This window comes from Grammomys surdaster, unplaced genomic scaffold, assembly GCF_004785775.1.
Source record: "Grammomys surdaster isolate TR1022 unplaced genomic scaffold, NIH_TR_1.0 632, whole genome shotgun sequence".
Taxonomy (NCBI): Eukaryota; Metazoa; Chordata; class Mammalia; order Rodentia; family Muridae; genus Grammomys; species Grammomys surdaster.
The window spans coordinates 170,523-182,360 of NW_021605051.1; the positions used below are offsets into that span (position 1 = coordinate 170,523).

General features: G+C 42.4%; 2 protein-coding genes across 2 annotated transcripts in view; one reads left to right on the forward strand and one right to left on the reverse strand.

The window, feature by feature from the left end:
* LOC114633412 (putative serine protease 47) overlaps positions 1-2,137 on the forward strand; it is a 7,045-nt gene extending 4,908 nt beyond the window's left edge. Inside the window, exons 3-4 of the mRNA XM_028781991.1 lie at positions 551-714; positions 1,820-2,137. Coding sequence (XP_028637824.1) covers positions 551-714; positions 1,820-2,137 — 482 coding nt within the window. The remainder of the gene's footprint in view (positions 1-550; positions 715-1,819) is intronic.
* Positions 2,138-4,274: 2,137 nt separating this feature from the next.
* LOC114633408 (spermatogenesis-associated protein 31D4-like) lies at positions 4,275-9,215 on the reverse strand. Its single transcript, XM_028781989.1, has 4 exons — positions 9,007-9,215; positions 8,301-8,343; positions 7,642-7,702; positions 4,275-7,371 (listed from the first exon to the last, which is right to left on the reverse strand). Exons 1-4 carry the CDS (start codon positions 9,190-9,192, stop codon positions 4,998-5,000), a joined length of 2,664 nt encoding a protein of 887 aa, XP_028637822.1. The 5' UTR covers positions 9,193-9,215; the 3' UTR covers positions 4,275-4,997.
* Positions 9,216-11,838: the final 2,623 nt, after the last annotated feature.

An 11,838-nucleotide genomic window follows, 5' to 3' on the forward strand; every position in this document is an offset into this window, starting at 1 on the left:
GAAGGAAGGAAGGAAGGAAGGAAGGAAGGAAGGAAGGAAGGAAGGAAGGAAGGAAGGAAAATGGGTGCCTGGATGTGGATAGAAATGTTAGTAGGTAAGAAGAGGAAGGATGGATGGAGCTACTAATGAAAGAATGGATGGATGAAAGGATACATGTGGTAAATAAATAGACTAAGGAAGAGAATGAAAATGAGTAGGTGTGTGGGTTAATGGGTAGAAGAAGACATAGAATAGAGATGGATCATAGAGGATGGATAGTACTTTTCAAGAAAGTGAAACTGTTAGTGAAAGGTTGCTGAACAACATTGGGTACATTGTGTTAGTGGGTTTTGCCTTTTTATACGCTAGTTATGTGATCTGTTGCCATGAGAGAGGCAGAGTTGGTAATTGAGAGTTTCTGAGAAAAAACTGAGAGAAGTTCATGAGGATTAGATAGAAGATGGAAACAATCTGATATTCAGCTGTCCTGTGGTGAGCATCAGTCAGAGTAGACTGAACTTTCCCAACTAAGCCACAATGTCCATCACTGACCTCCTTCTTATTTTCATAGCAAAACTGTCACCACCATTCTCACTCCAGGAGGGTGAGGTGGGCATCATTGATAATGAGTTCTGTAATGCCTTGTATGGGCAAAGAACAGACCAAAGCAGGAACTATGTGCATGAGGAAATGTTGTGTGCAGGGGGCCTCTCCACAGGAAAGTCCATCTGCAGAGTGAGTAAGGCAGGAGTTTGTTCTCCCCATATCTGTTTTATCTCAGTTCCTCCAAGGGTGGCTGTATTGACCTCTAGTCTCTATGGAGACCCTTCCTGTTTCATTATCTCATTTGTTTTTCTTGGGTTCATGCCTCAATAGTCTCCTTGAGGGTAGTCGTTCCTTTAGAAAATCCTAACATCAATTTTTGTTGCATATTTTATACCTTTTATTGAGGCATAGCATATATAGAAATATGTAATTTGTAATTAAATGTTTTAGTAAAGTTTCTAGTACTGACTCAGCATGTTCCTGGTACCCATTTCCCTTTTTTGCTACTAAGTTTATTTTGTCTGTACATTGTCATATGTTATCTTCTGTGAAATCTTAAGTTTCTCATTTTGTTGCTGGGTTGTCAGTTTCTCAGATCTTTATATGGTATAGATGGAAGTTCACTATTGGACATGAAGGGTTGTCTTGTAAATTATCCGAGAGAGGAAAAATGGCTAGTCTGAAGCGAAGTGGCACAACCAGGGCCTAGATGTTTGGACTCCAATTCTGTCCCCATCTCTGCAGGCTTCAGCCTCCTGAGATGACAGTCTCCATTATAGACTTGTTTCCCCTTAGGGGTTTTTCTAAAGGTATTTAACAACCCCAGTAACTCCTGGCAATGTTCTGAAGACTCCTGCTTATTGCCTGGTGATATGAGCTGCCTTTACCCAGCTAGGCGATAGACATTTTTAAAAAGACTCCCAGTTCATAGGTTGAGAAAATATTTCAGGCCAAAGTAACCAAAGGAGGAGTTAACTGGATATGCTGTCGAAGATCAGGGTTTACAGAGCTAGGATCTACACATAAGCATTAGCAGAACCAGCTAGCTTTCAAGTCCCTACATTTTACCTTCTAGAATCAGGCATGGCAAGCAAAGGGAATGTTAGGGAAGGTCCATATGTTTATATCCTGATATATGTCCTCATCTACCTGGTAAACTGACTTAGCAGCTTCTTGCTGTTCAACTCCAATGTCCCTCGCCTATATTTTGCCTAAGGGGGGTGTGTAAGGTCCTGACAGGCAATTGATATTTCTGGTCCAAACATATCTCACATTAACTACTCTCTCTCTTCAGGGTGATTCTGGGGGCCCCCTCATCTGCTACCACATCAGTGCATGGGTCCTGGTAGGACTGGCCAGCTGGGGCCTGGACTGTCGGCATCCCATTTACCCCAGCGTCTTCACCAGGGTCACCTACTTCACTGACTGGATCAGCCAAGTCAAGAGACTCACTCCACTTCCAGAACAAGGATCTGTGTCTCTTCACACAGAACTTCAATCTAGACCTCTCAAAGCTGCTGGCTCCCCACAACCCTGCAGCATCCTTATGGCTGCACAAATCTGGTTCCTGCTGCTATTTATCCTCGAAGCTCCACAGTGGGCTTTAAGATGAGCACCAGACCTTTAAGCATTCCTTACTCAGGCTTTTTTTCCTGAGATACAGCCTCCACTCCTTTGTTTACCATCTGCACCTTTTCCTTAGCATATCTGGCCATTCACTGTTACTACCCCAAAAAGCACAGAAAAACCTGCCAATAAAGCTTCATCTTTCTTCATCTCTGATTGTACTGCCTTTGTAGGGTTCCTATATCCCTTAGTAACCACACTTACCATGGAGTTAGCCATCATCCCTCAAAAGGGAGAAGATGGAGCACTCAAGAAAACTCTCCTTGAGGAAAAGGTAGGAAAATGGGGGAATGCACTACAGGGATACTGGGGAGTAAGGGTGCATCCTGGAAAGACAGTGAAGTTTATCTGGCCTTGTAGATTGTCCCTGCCTTGGGAGATGCCAAATCCTTTAGGGAAAGTAAAACTTTAAATCTGGCCTTCAAGTACAAGGGAGCAAGGGCCTCTTCCTGGGGGTAGGGCAGCAGCACTTCTGGGATTTTAAGGAAGAGGAGCCAATGCACAGGGAACCTGGGGGACTATTTTAAATGATTTTGTGGGGCTAGGGTCTATCAGGGATAGACGTGACATGTGATGATGTGGGGAACTAGATCATTGGTCAAAATAAGATAGAAGTGGCTCTAGTGCCTGGATGAAGACTAAGCATTAAGCAAACAGTGCTCGATTCTCTACTTCTGGGTGAATGAATATTCAGCATCACCCTCACCTATTCTTAGAGGCCCTATTCTACTCATGAGCTTGGTCCCTGATATCTGAAGCACAGGCCACACCTTTCTCTATCCACACTTCAATGGTTAGAACTTAACGTAACCTTTGTTTAGTTGATCAATACTAAATAATCTAGGAAGATTTAAAAATGGTGTTCTGAGCCTATTATTTCTGCAAGTGTATCCAGCACAGAGTATTTATGTGGCTCACAGGAGTTAAGAAGCCTTTCAGATGCTGCCCACTCTAGCCTTTAGAATTCTCAATAAAGAGGACAGCTCCCATTTACCCCAGGTCCACAGGAACCAAACAGCACTCATGAGGTTCAGTGCAAATCTTTCCTAGTCCTGGTGTTTTCTAAACTTCCTGGATTCTGACTGCTAGTACAGATAGATGTACTTGTGTTCACTAGCAGCAGTCTTCTGATGCTTGTACAGCAGGACTTCATCACAAAAGGATCTTGTGGACAGTCAAGAAAGTATACTCTCTAAGAGATAGTTTATAAAGTGCCTGCCTAGCATGAAAATGCCCAAGTTTGATCCCCAGCACTGCATAAACAAGGCATGATGATGAACACCTGAAATCCCTGGACTTTGGAGGTAGTGACAGAAGGATTAGAAGTTCTAGACCATTTTCAGCTACTCAGTAAAGTTTGAGTGAGCCTGAGATGCATAAAAACATGTCTCCCTTACTCCTCTCCTACCCCTCTATACACACACACACACACACACACACACACACACACAATCTTCTTAGTCCATTTTTGCTAGAGACTTTCTTGGCAGACCCTGCCCCTGCATCTGGTCTCAACTCCACTTCTACAGCAACTTATACATCTGTATTAGTATTGGACCTTGCTGTTCCAAGATCTATGGAATTAAGAACTCAAAATGATTCATCTTGAGACAAGCCTGGTCATGAGGTCTTGCATCAAAATTCATTAAGACTCTGTGATGCCAGTTAGTAGTTTCTTCTCTTTATTGAGGGCTCTAAAGCCTGGGGAGGAGATGGGCTGACAGTGGTATGCTCCACACATATTCTTCAGTCAAGGAAGCTCAGGTGGCTCAATATGAATTATGAGTTCTTTCACTGGCCCTACAGTTACCATGACAACCCCTCAGACTATTCACATTCTAAAAATCTGGTTGTCATTGGGCCTGGCATGGGGCTTTGAACCCTTTAAGCCAAACCTCAGTGTTATACTTCCTCCAACAAGACCACAACTCCTAATCCTTTCAAAGAATTCTATTCCCAGGTGACTAAGCATTCTTCAAGAAGAGCCTCAGGAAATCAAGTCATACTTCAGAAGCCCAAAGAGGAAATAAGTGAGAGCAAAACTGACTTGTCCTTTTTCCTGAGCACAAGGCTCATGTTATCTGAAAGCCATGTCACATGGAGAAAGCACATGCCCACACAGAAACACTTTATCTGAACATTTATTGGGGTCAACCAGTATTGTCAATAAATGATGGAGTACTGAAGAGATTGGGAGAGATTTTTTTCTGGGAGAAATTCAGGAAAAGCATTTTCTGTTGTAAAATTGAGATGGGCTTCCTGACACAGAGTCTACATACAACTCAGGATAGCAACTGAAGGTACCTGACCAAAATGATACCTACAGGTGATATATTGGTGAATCTCTGGCTACTGTGGGGCATGAATAGGCACTGCCTCTGACACAGTAGATTCTTCTGTAAAGCCACACATTTCTGGAACTATATGGTTCTGTCTGCCACTGTCTCCTATTCATTTCTTTTGATCAATAAAAGCATCACCTGCACCAAGCTCTCCCGTTTTTCAGGCTAGGTGGTATGCCTTCTGGGCAGATAGAAGAAAGTCCTTGTTCTGGCACTTGTCTAAGATATATGGAGGCATCCAGGGCTACTCTTGCTGTTCTATACTAAACTCTGCTGTGGACAAGTGAACCTGACACACCTGAGCATTATTCATTGGCCCATTGGAAAGGCTTTGGTCACAAATGAGTAACAGTTTGTAAGTGAGTCTATCTGAGACAGGGAGCATGTCATTTTGGGGCCCTAGAGCTTTGATGGGCTGACGGCTTTCTGATTTAAATTTCTCTTCCCTGGACACCTGACCATTAAAGTCAGATGTCTGACTTTCCTGGGGACCTGATATTCCCTTCAGGCCCTTCCAGCTAACAGTGTATTTTGTGCTTTTGTTGTATTCGCGTCTGTCCCTTTAGCACTCTTACACTGGTTGATATTCAAGATCTTAGTAGAACATGGTTGAAGGCCACTGAGCTGCCCTCCTTTACCGAGTTTTTTGGATACAAATACTTTTTTGTCAATCATCTTTGTTACTTGAGGGCCCTGGACTGTTTTGCCAGAATGTAGTCTCTTAACCAATGGCACAGAGCCAACCTCAGCCAACATTCTGGGCACGTCTGAGCTGTGTCTTTTGCCCTTTGACTCTTCCAGACTGGTGTTGTTTAAGACAAAGGATGTCTGTTGCATGACAGACTTTTTCACTGTAGATATGCTCTTTACATGCCCATCCATGTTATCAGAAAGCTTCTGGGCCTTGTGTTCTTCCTTGTTCACACAAGAGGTAAAAGGGAAAGGACCATGCCTTGATCTAGACATAGCGCTATTGATCTGACCCTCATTGGTTTCATTGAGATGCGTGGTCAAATGTTCTTTCAGAGAAGTTTCAAGTTTTTTCTGACATTGGCTCACCTCTGAGGTCCCTAAAGGTTTGCATGGAAGACTGTCTGAGTGGCATTGTAGGTTTGTCTCAAAGTCAGATTTCAGGCCATTATCTAGAGTGCCCCTAGTGTTACTCCATGTCTGCTGTTTTTGAACAGTTTCTAGGTTATATCCTCTTGTTTTCAACAGTTTCTTCTCTAATTGCTTTGCTGGGAAGTCTCCAGTGTTGTGTAGGTCTTTCCTGCCCTGTTGCTTAAAGCAAGAGATCCATGAAAGCCCATAGTTGCTTTTGGATGAGGGTGATTTTGGAAGTTCTGCCTGAGGATTCATCCATAACAGAGACTCACGGATCCTCTTGGGCAGGCCCCAGCGTTGTAGGATGAGCCTCTTTCGAAGGTGGTGCTCAAATTTCTTTCGGAGCTCATTGGTGATAAAGCAGTTTTCAAGAAAGATAGACATTGGAATATGGGTCTTGGAGGGATGACTGACCAATGAGGGATTGGGAGGTGGGGGACAAAATTTTTGCTGGGAGTTTTTGACCACAGTGGGTAAACCCCATACTCTCTCCTGTTCCTTTTTCAAGATGTTGTATTCCAGGCAGTGGATTGCAGATGGCACAAGAAGTTGTGCCTCACCCTGGGGGCTGTGAAAATACACTCCACAGATCCTAAGTTGGGAATGAGAAGGTGACAGCACTGGAATTGGGGGTTGAAGCTGAGCCTGGGGGTTGGCTTGAGGGACATGTTGGAACTGAGATTGGGACAGACTTTGGGACAAGTTATATAGTTGATTTTCAGGCAAGGGCAGAGGTGGATGGAGGGTAAGCATTGGGGAATCTGAGAATCTGTTGAAACATCCAGAGGTCAGGGAACTGTCAGTTAACACAGTAGCAATTGAGTTCATGGATTCACTGTGTAGAGAAGGGAGTCCCCAGAAGAACTGGGTGTGTTTATCCTCTAACTGATCTTCACAGGAATAAGACAACTGCTGGGGTATGTGAAGTCTCTCGTTGCTGCTCCCCAAAGGATGGGAAACTGCCAAGTTCTGATGATCAAACTCTGAGGTTTTCCCCCAAGTTTTAAGTGAATCAGTCCTCCTTTCATCTTGTGTCTCAAGTAGTGCTACAGCACCAAGGCTGGAAAAGTGAAGGTGTCCAGGCAATGCGAGGTAGGTTGTGGTGTTTCCCCATAAGTAGGCTTCAGAAGAAGGGAGGTCAAGAAGCTCTTGGTTAACCAAATGTGCTGGCTCCAACTGGGAAGAGTTGCCTGTATCTGTCTGCGGCTGGATAATTTCTGACACTGCATAACTTGAACTGCAAATGCTGTTGTTTATTGAGACATCAGCGAGAAGCTTGCTAGGGCTGCCCACCAGAGAGAGAACAGTTGTTGGTTGGAGAAGCAATTCTGTTTCCCGAGTGGCATGTTGTTGTGGAAGAGGCAAAAAGTCAAGTGGATGGGAATACTCACAGTCCAGTGGGGATTTATCATCCACAGGAGGAATAGACTCTGATAGCAGAGAGTCACCAAGTGGTAAGGCAGAACGTGTGTCTTCCAAGTACACATTCTGGTTAGGTGAAATAATGGTGGTAGACTGTAGAGAAGGCTCATATGTAGGGTCTGAAATTGGATATCCTACAGTATTTTCTGGGAGAGGAAGGGACAAAGTCAATGATGTCTCAGTCACAGAAACTGTGGAGTCCATACTGGACATAGAGGCAGCACCATCTTGGAGGGTGGTCTGAGAAAGCAGACGACTGATCTTAGCAGTTGCTCCATTACACACATCACAGAAGGGATCTGGACATAGTAGTTGCCGAAAGTTGGAGGAATCATACAGCTCACCTAGGGGGCTGCAGGAGATAGAAATTTCAATTTTGTTGTAAAGACCAGCATTGAAAAGAGCCTGTCTGCCTAGCTGTGATGGAAATACCCAAAGCTTGTAAATATCCATTCATTTATGACACTCATGGCTCCCAGAGAGGCTATAACCTCTCTCCATGCTTTTCATTTGTATACTTGTCCCTTTGGATACCCTTTCACATGACAAGAGCAAGCTGTGCTGTGCCTTGTGATGCTTTGATCCTATGGAAATGAGGCCCAGGTAAAAGGAGAATAATCACCTTTGCACAACAGACAGCAGCTTCTTCTGCTCCTGTGTTTTTCTCTGGGTAGTTCTATAACCTGGGAAAACAGAAGTATTAATTGTAGGGAAGAAAGGTAGAAATATCAAAAGGAGTCATTAGGCTATTAAAGTCTGAAAGTACCAGCAAGAAGTAGACATGCTCAAATTGTCATTAAGATGGCTCACTTTATGTGACTTTATATAAAAAATATCTTTATCTACATTGTTCCATATAATGGTACTTAAAACATCATGTAAAGCACACAACTCTTGGTTTCCTCAGAGGTGTATGGGTACCTAGGTGTCAAACATGTATATCATAACAGGAGGCAGGAATATGTGTCTCCAAAACAACCAAACAATCAACCAATCAACAAAACACACACATAGTACTCCCTGGACATATCCATTGCTCACTATATATGTGGAACCCACTGTCCTGATGGTGCATGGCAGCTTCATGTCTACAGGAATGCAGAGAGAGAATTGACTCTGGCATGTTTATCATGCTGCCTTCCTGTGAGTCTCTCCTTTGAGGACTATTTCTTGGCAGTTGATTTTCTGGCAACTTTACATCCTCAGATCATAGACCTAGGACCTTATGGAAATGACAAGATGGGAAACTGGGAAGAGGAGGTCCAGCAGATAGACACCTACCTTTAAATGACCTCCTCCTTCCTTTGTTAGCTGTGCCCTGCCACTGTGGACATATAGAAATGAACAAGGTGTTAGAATATTTTTCATGGTGTTTATCTTCTGAAGAAACCCAGATTTTATAAACCAAGAATATTATGACATTTGTTCAGTTAATGAAATTTAGTCCTTTCTTAAATTAACTTTTGGAGGTGACCTGATGCTTTTTCCCCCTTCTTTGGGAAATCAAAGGAGGATTTTGTCTGTAAGAGCCATACTTGAGATTATTAGTCAGAAATTTGAGGCCAGCAGCAACATCTCCACTCTTTTGGAGACACCGTTGTCCAGTGGGACAAAGCTCAGGTTTCAGGTTCTTCTCAGAGTCTCTAAGAAGTCAGCACCGCTTTTCTGACCAGCTCAACCTGGCCGATAGTTGGGTAAATGTACATAGAGGATGAGAATTAAGCCTGGGATGCTCTTTCAGGAGCTGATCAGAAGAAGCTATTCTCCTTTGAATAAAAGTGAAAACTTTAGTCCTCTCTGTATTCTCCCATGCCAGGACTCATGTTCTAGGACAGCAATGCTTTTTTAAATTTTTTCCTCTCCCCAGCATCCCATTTCAGTCAGGTCTCTGAGACAGACAAACTCATCCAGTACTAATCCAGTACTCACTGAGTTCTGTAGTATACCAATAAAAAATATCTCTTGGGGGTTCATGATACATCCTCACCTTTTTGATGTCCTGACTTTTCCAAGGTGGTGGGAAGAATGGTTTCAATATCAAATACCATAGGTATAGGAGAATAGTCCCTACTCCACTCAGAAAGATGTAATTGGAGCCAGTATCCAAGAATGCTGATCCAAAGCCTAACCATGGTTCAATATATCTATTCAGAAAAGAGAAGATGTTCTCCATAGACTGAGTCACATGGATGCCTGAGGTATCTGAGTTCTGAGGTTGCATGGGCCTCACTGTAGGCCTAGGTCTGCATCACAGAGCAAAGGAGAGTCATAGAGGGTTTGTGAGGACAGAGAGAAGAGTGAGCCTTCAGCTCCCCCTCCCCCTCCTCTAAGTCCCATCACTGACCTCTGCTTGAGACTGCTGCTCTGTTTCCACCCCTCCCTTCTTATCTCACTTTATGCTCCTCAGGAAACTTTCTTGTTACTTCTGTAACCTTGATGACAACCCATTCCTCTTTAGTGTTTGCAGCTCTTGAACTGGACTCACTCAGTTCTCCAGACTAGAGCATCCAAAACGATGCCTGGAAGTATTGCTTTGGGCCAGATATTTAGTCTCAGCAGCACAAATGTCCTTCCTCTAACACAGCAGTCTCAAAGCTGTGGGTTGTGACCCCCTTGGATATCAAATGATCCTTTCACAAGGGTCACATATCAGATATCCTGCATGTCAGATATTTATATTGTGATTCATAACAGTAGCAAAATTACAGTTATGAAGTAGAAACAAAGTAATCTTATGGTTGGAGGTCACCACAACATGAAGAACTGTATTAAAGGGTCACAGCATTTGGAAGGTTGAGAACCGCTGCTCAAATATAATATTTCTTCTCCACAGAATGGCTTTCCTTCTAATTCAGCTATAGAACAAAATTATTTCCCCATACATTTTCTTTTGTGAATGTACCATAGTGAACTTTGCTTCAGTCAGTGTTTAGTGTTTTTAGTTAGAGGGACAGGCTGAATCACAGAACTAACATAAATAAAACATGTGTATACAGACTTACACCTTCAAACCTCCTGGGTTAGTGGGCTATTCCATTTACTTTTGTGAAGCTATTGAAGCTTTAGGTGGATCAAGATTTCACAACTACATTCCTTTTCTAGTTTTTGTTCTCTCACCAGCTATCCTCTGAACTCTGAACATCCATCCTCCATTAACTTTCTAGGTAATTTTTTTCCTACCTGGAAATAGTGATGTGTATACATCTGCATCTGCTGCCTGGCCCTAACCCTTAGCTTTGTGCACATCAAGTGGTATTTATGTTTTGTTTAACATAAGTCTCACTTTATGGCCCAAGCTAAGCCTGAGTGAATAATGACTTTTCTTCCTTCTTCTTAGGGATTTCTATTCTCTGCCCCCTCAGAATATTCTTACTCATGCTTTAACCTTGATAAGCCTTGAGGGATATTAAATTACAAAAAGTAACCCAGTTTCAAAGCTACAAATACTATATGATTCCTGGATATAAAACTCAAAGATTGAAAACTAAATTCATGTTGCCAAGGGTCGGGAGGGAAGAAATGGGGACCAACTGTTTACTGGAACATAATTTGTTTTGTAGGATGATAAGGTTTTGGAGCTCAATATACTACAATGGGGATATTCTTAATACTGAACTGTGAACTTAGAGTTGAATGGTAATTTTAAAATTCTTTGTGTTCCACAACAATTTAAAAAGATCCTTTGGCAATATTTGGTGGAGTGAGGACCTGTACCTGCCCCCCCCCCATGTGTGTATGCCCATACATTGATGTTGGGAATCTTGTTCTGCCACTCTTATTCCTTTGAGTTACGATTTCTCATCGAACCTAGATCTAGGATGGCAGCCACTTAACCCCAATGATCCTCCTTTCTCCATCAGCTACAGTGTTAGGATTGAAGGTATGTATGCAGCCACATACAGCTTTTTATGTGGATGCTGGGATTTGAACTCAGGTAGTCCTGCTTGTTCATTAAGCATTTAACCTACTGAGTGATCTCTCTAGCCCACATCACAGTATTTTGTATTGGTTGGGACCACATGTCTATTTCTTTTCTGTTACTAACATTCTTCAATGACAAGATTTGTAATGTCTTAAAATTGGACACTTGGCGTTTTCTTTTTTAACTTGGAGAAACTTTAACATAGATATAAGTATAGAAGTAAAACCACTAATATTCAAAATATATTCTCAAATAAACACACTGGAGCAAGTCTCCCAAACTGTATATCAAAGTAAATGGTTTCATGCAGTGAAGGACATCTGCTGTACGGAAATTGTCAGGCCACTGATATGGAAACTAGAAGGAGATTCGCAATCATAGACAGCACACACCTCAAAGGATATACTGTTTTCAATCACAGCATTAGACCATCCCCCATTTCATTCTGCTTAACTTCTTTCTGAGTGGTTTGAGTATGTATAGTGTCATGAATCAAGTCTTGATATAAGAACCAATTAATAAGGCTCAGCTTATTGGCATTGTGTCTGCCTCCACTAAAGTCTACCTCTTATTTTTCTTTTGTTTCATTTCTTTTTCTTGAATAAGTCAATTTTCTTGTTTTCAGTTTTTTAAAAGGGGAGAATGGAGGTCTTAAACTAGCCTACATATTTGAGGCTGTAGCTTGGTCTTCTGGCTTTGATAATGTTCTACATAAGTTTTGATTCTCAGACATCCTCATCTTTTGCTGTCCAGCCCTTTCTTGTTCATGAGGAAAATATATACTTCAAACAAGAGTGGAAACAGATGGAATGATAAACCTGCTTCCCTCATTTCCAAGGTCTTTATTCATCACACACAAATAGAAACCTGCCCTTTAAGCCCAAGCTTCAATATGGC

Coding starts and splice junctions, on each gene's coding strand:
- LOC114633408 (XM_028781989.1), bottom strand. CDS start 9,192: ATGGAGAACATCTTCTCTTTTCTGAATAGATATATTGAACCATGGTTA. Junction 7,703..8,300: donor AAGGAGGAGGTCATTTAAAG/GTAGGTGTCTAT, acceptor CTGTTTTCCCAG/GTTATAGAACTACCCAGAGA. Junction 7,372..7,641: donor CTGCTGTCTGTTGTGCAAAG/GTGATTATTCTC, acceptor TATCTCCTGCAG/CCCCCTAGGTGAGCTGTATG.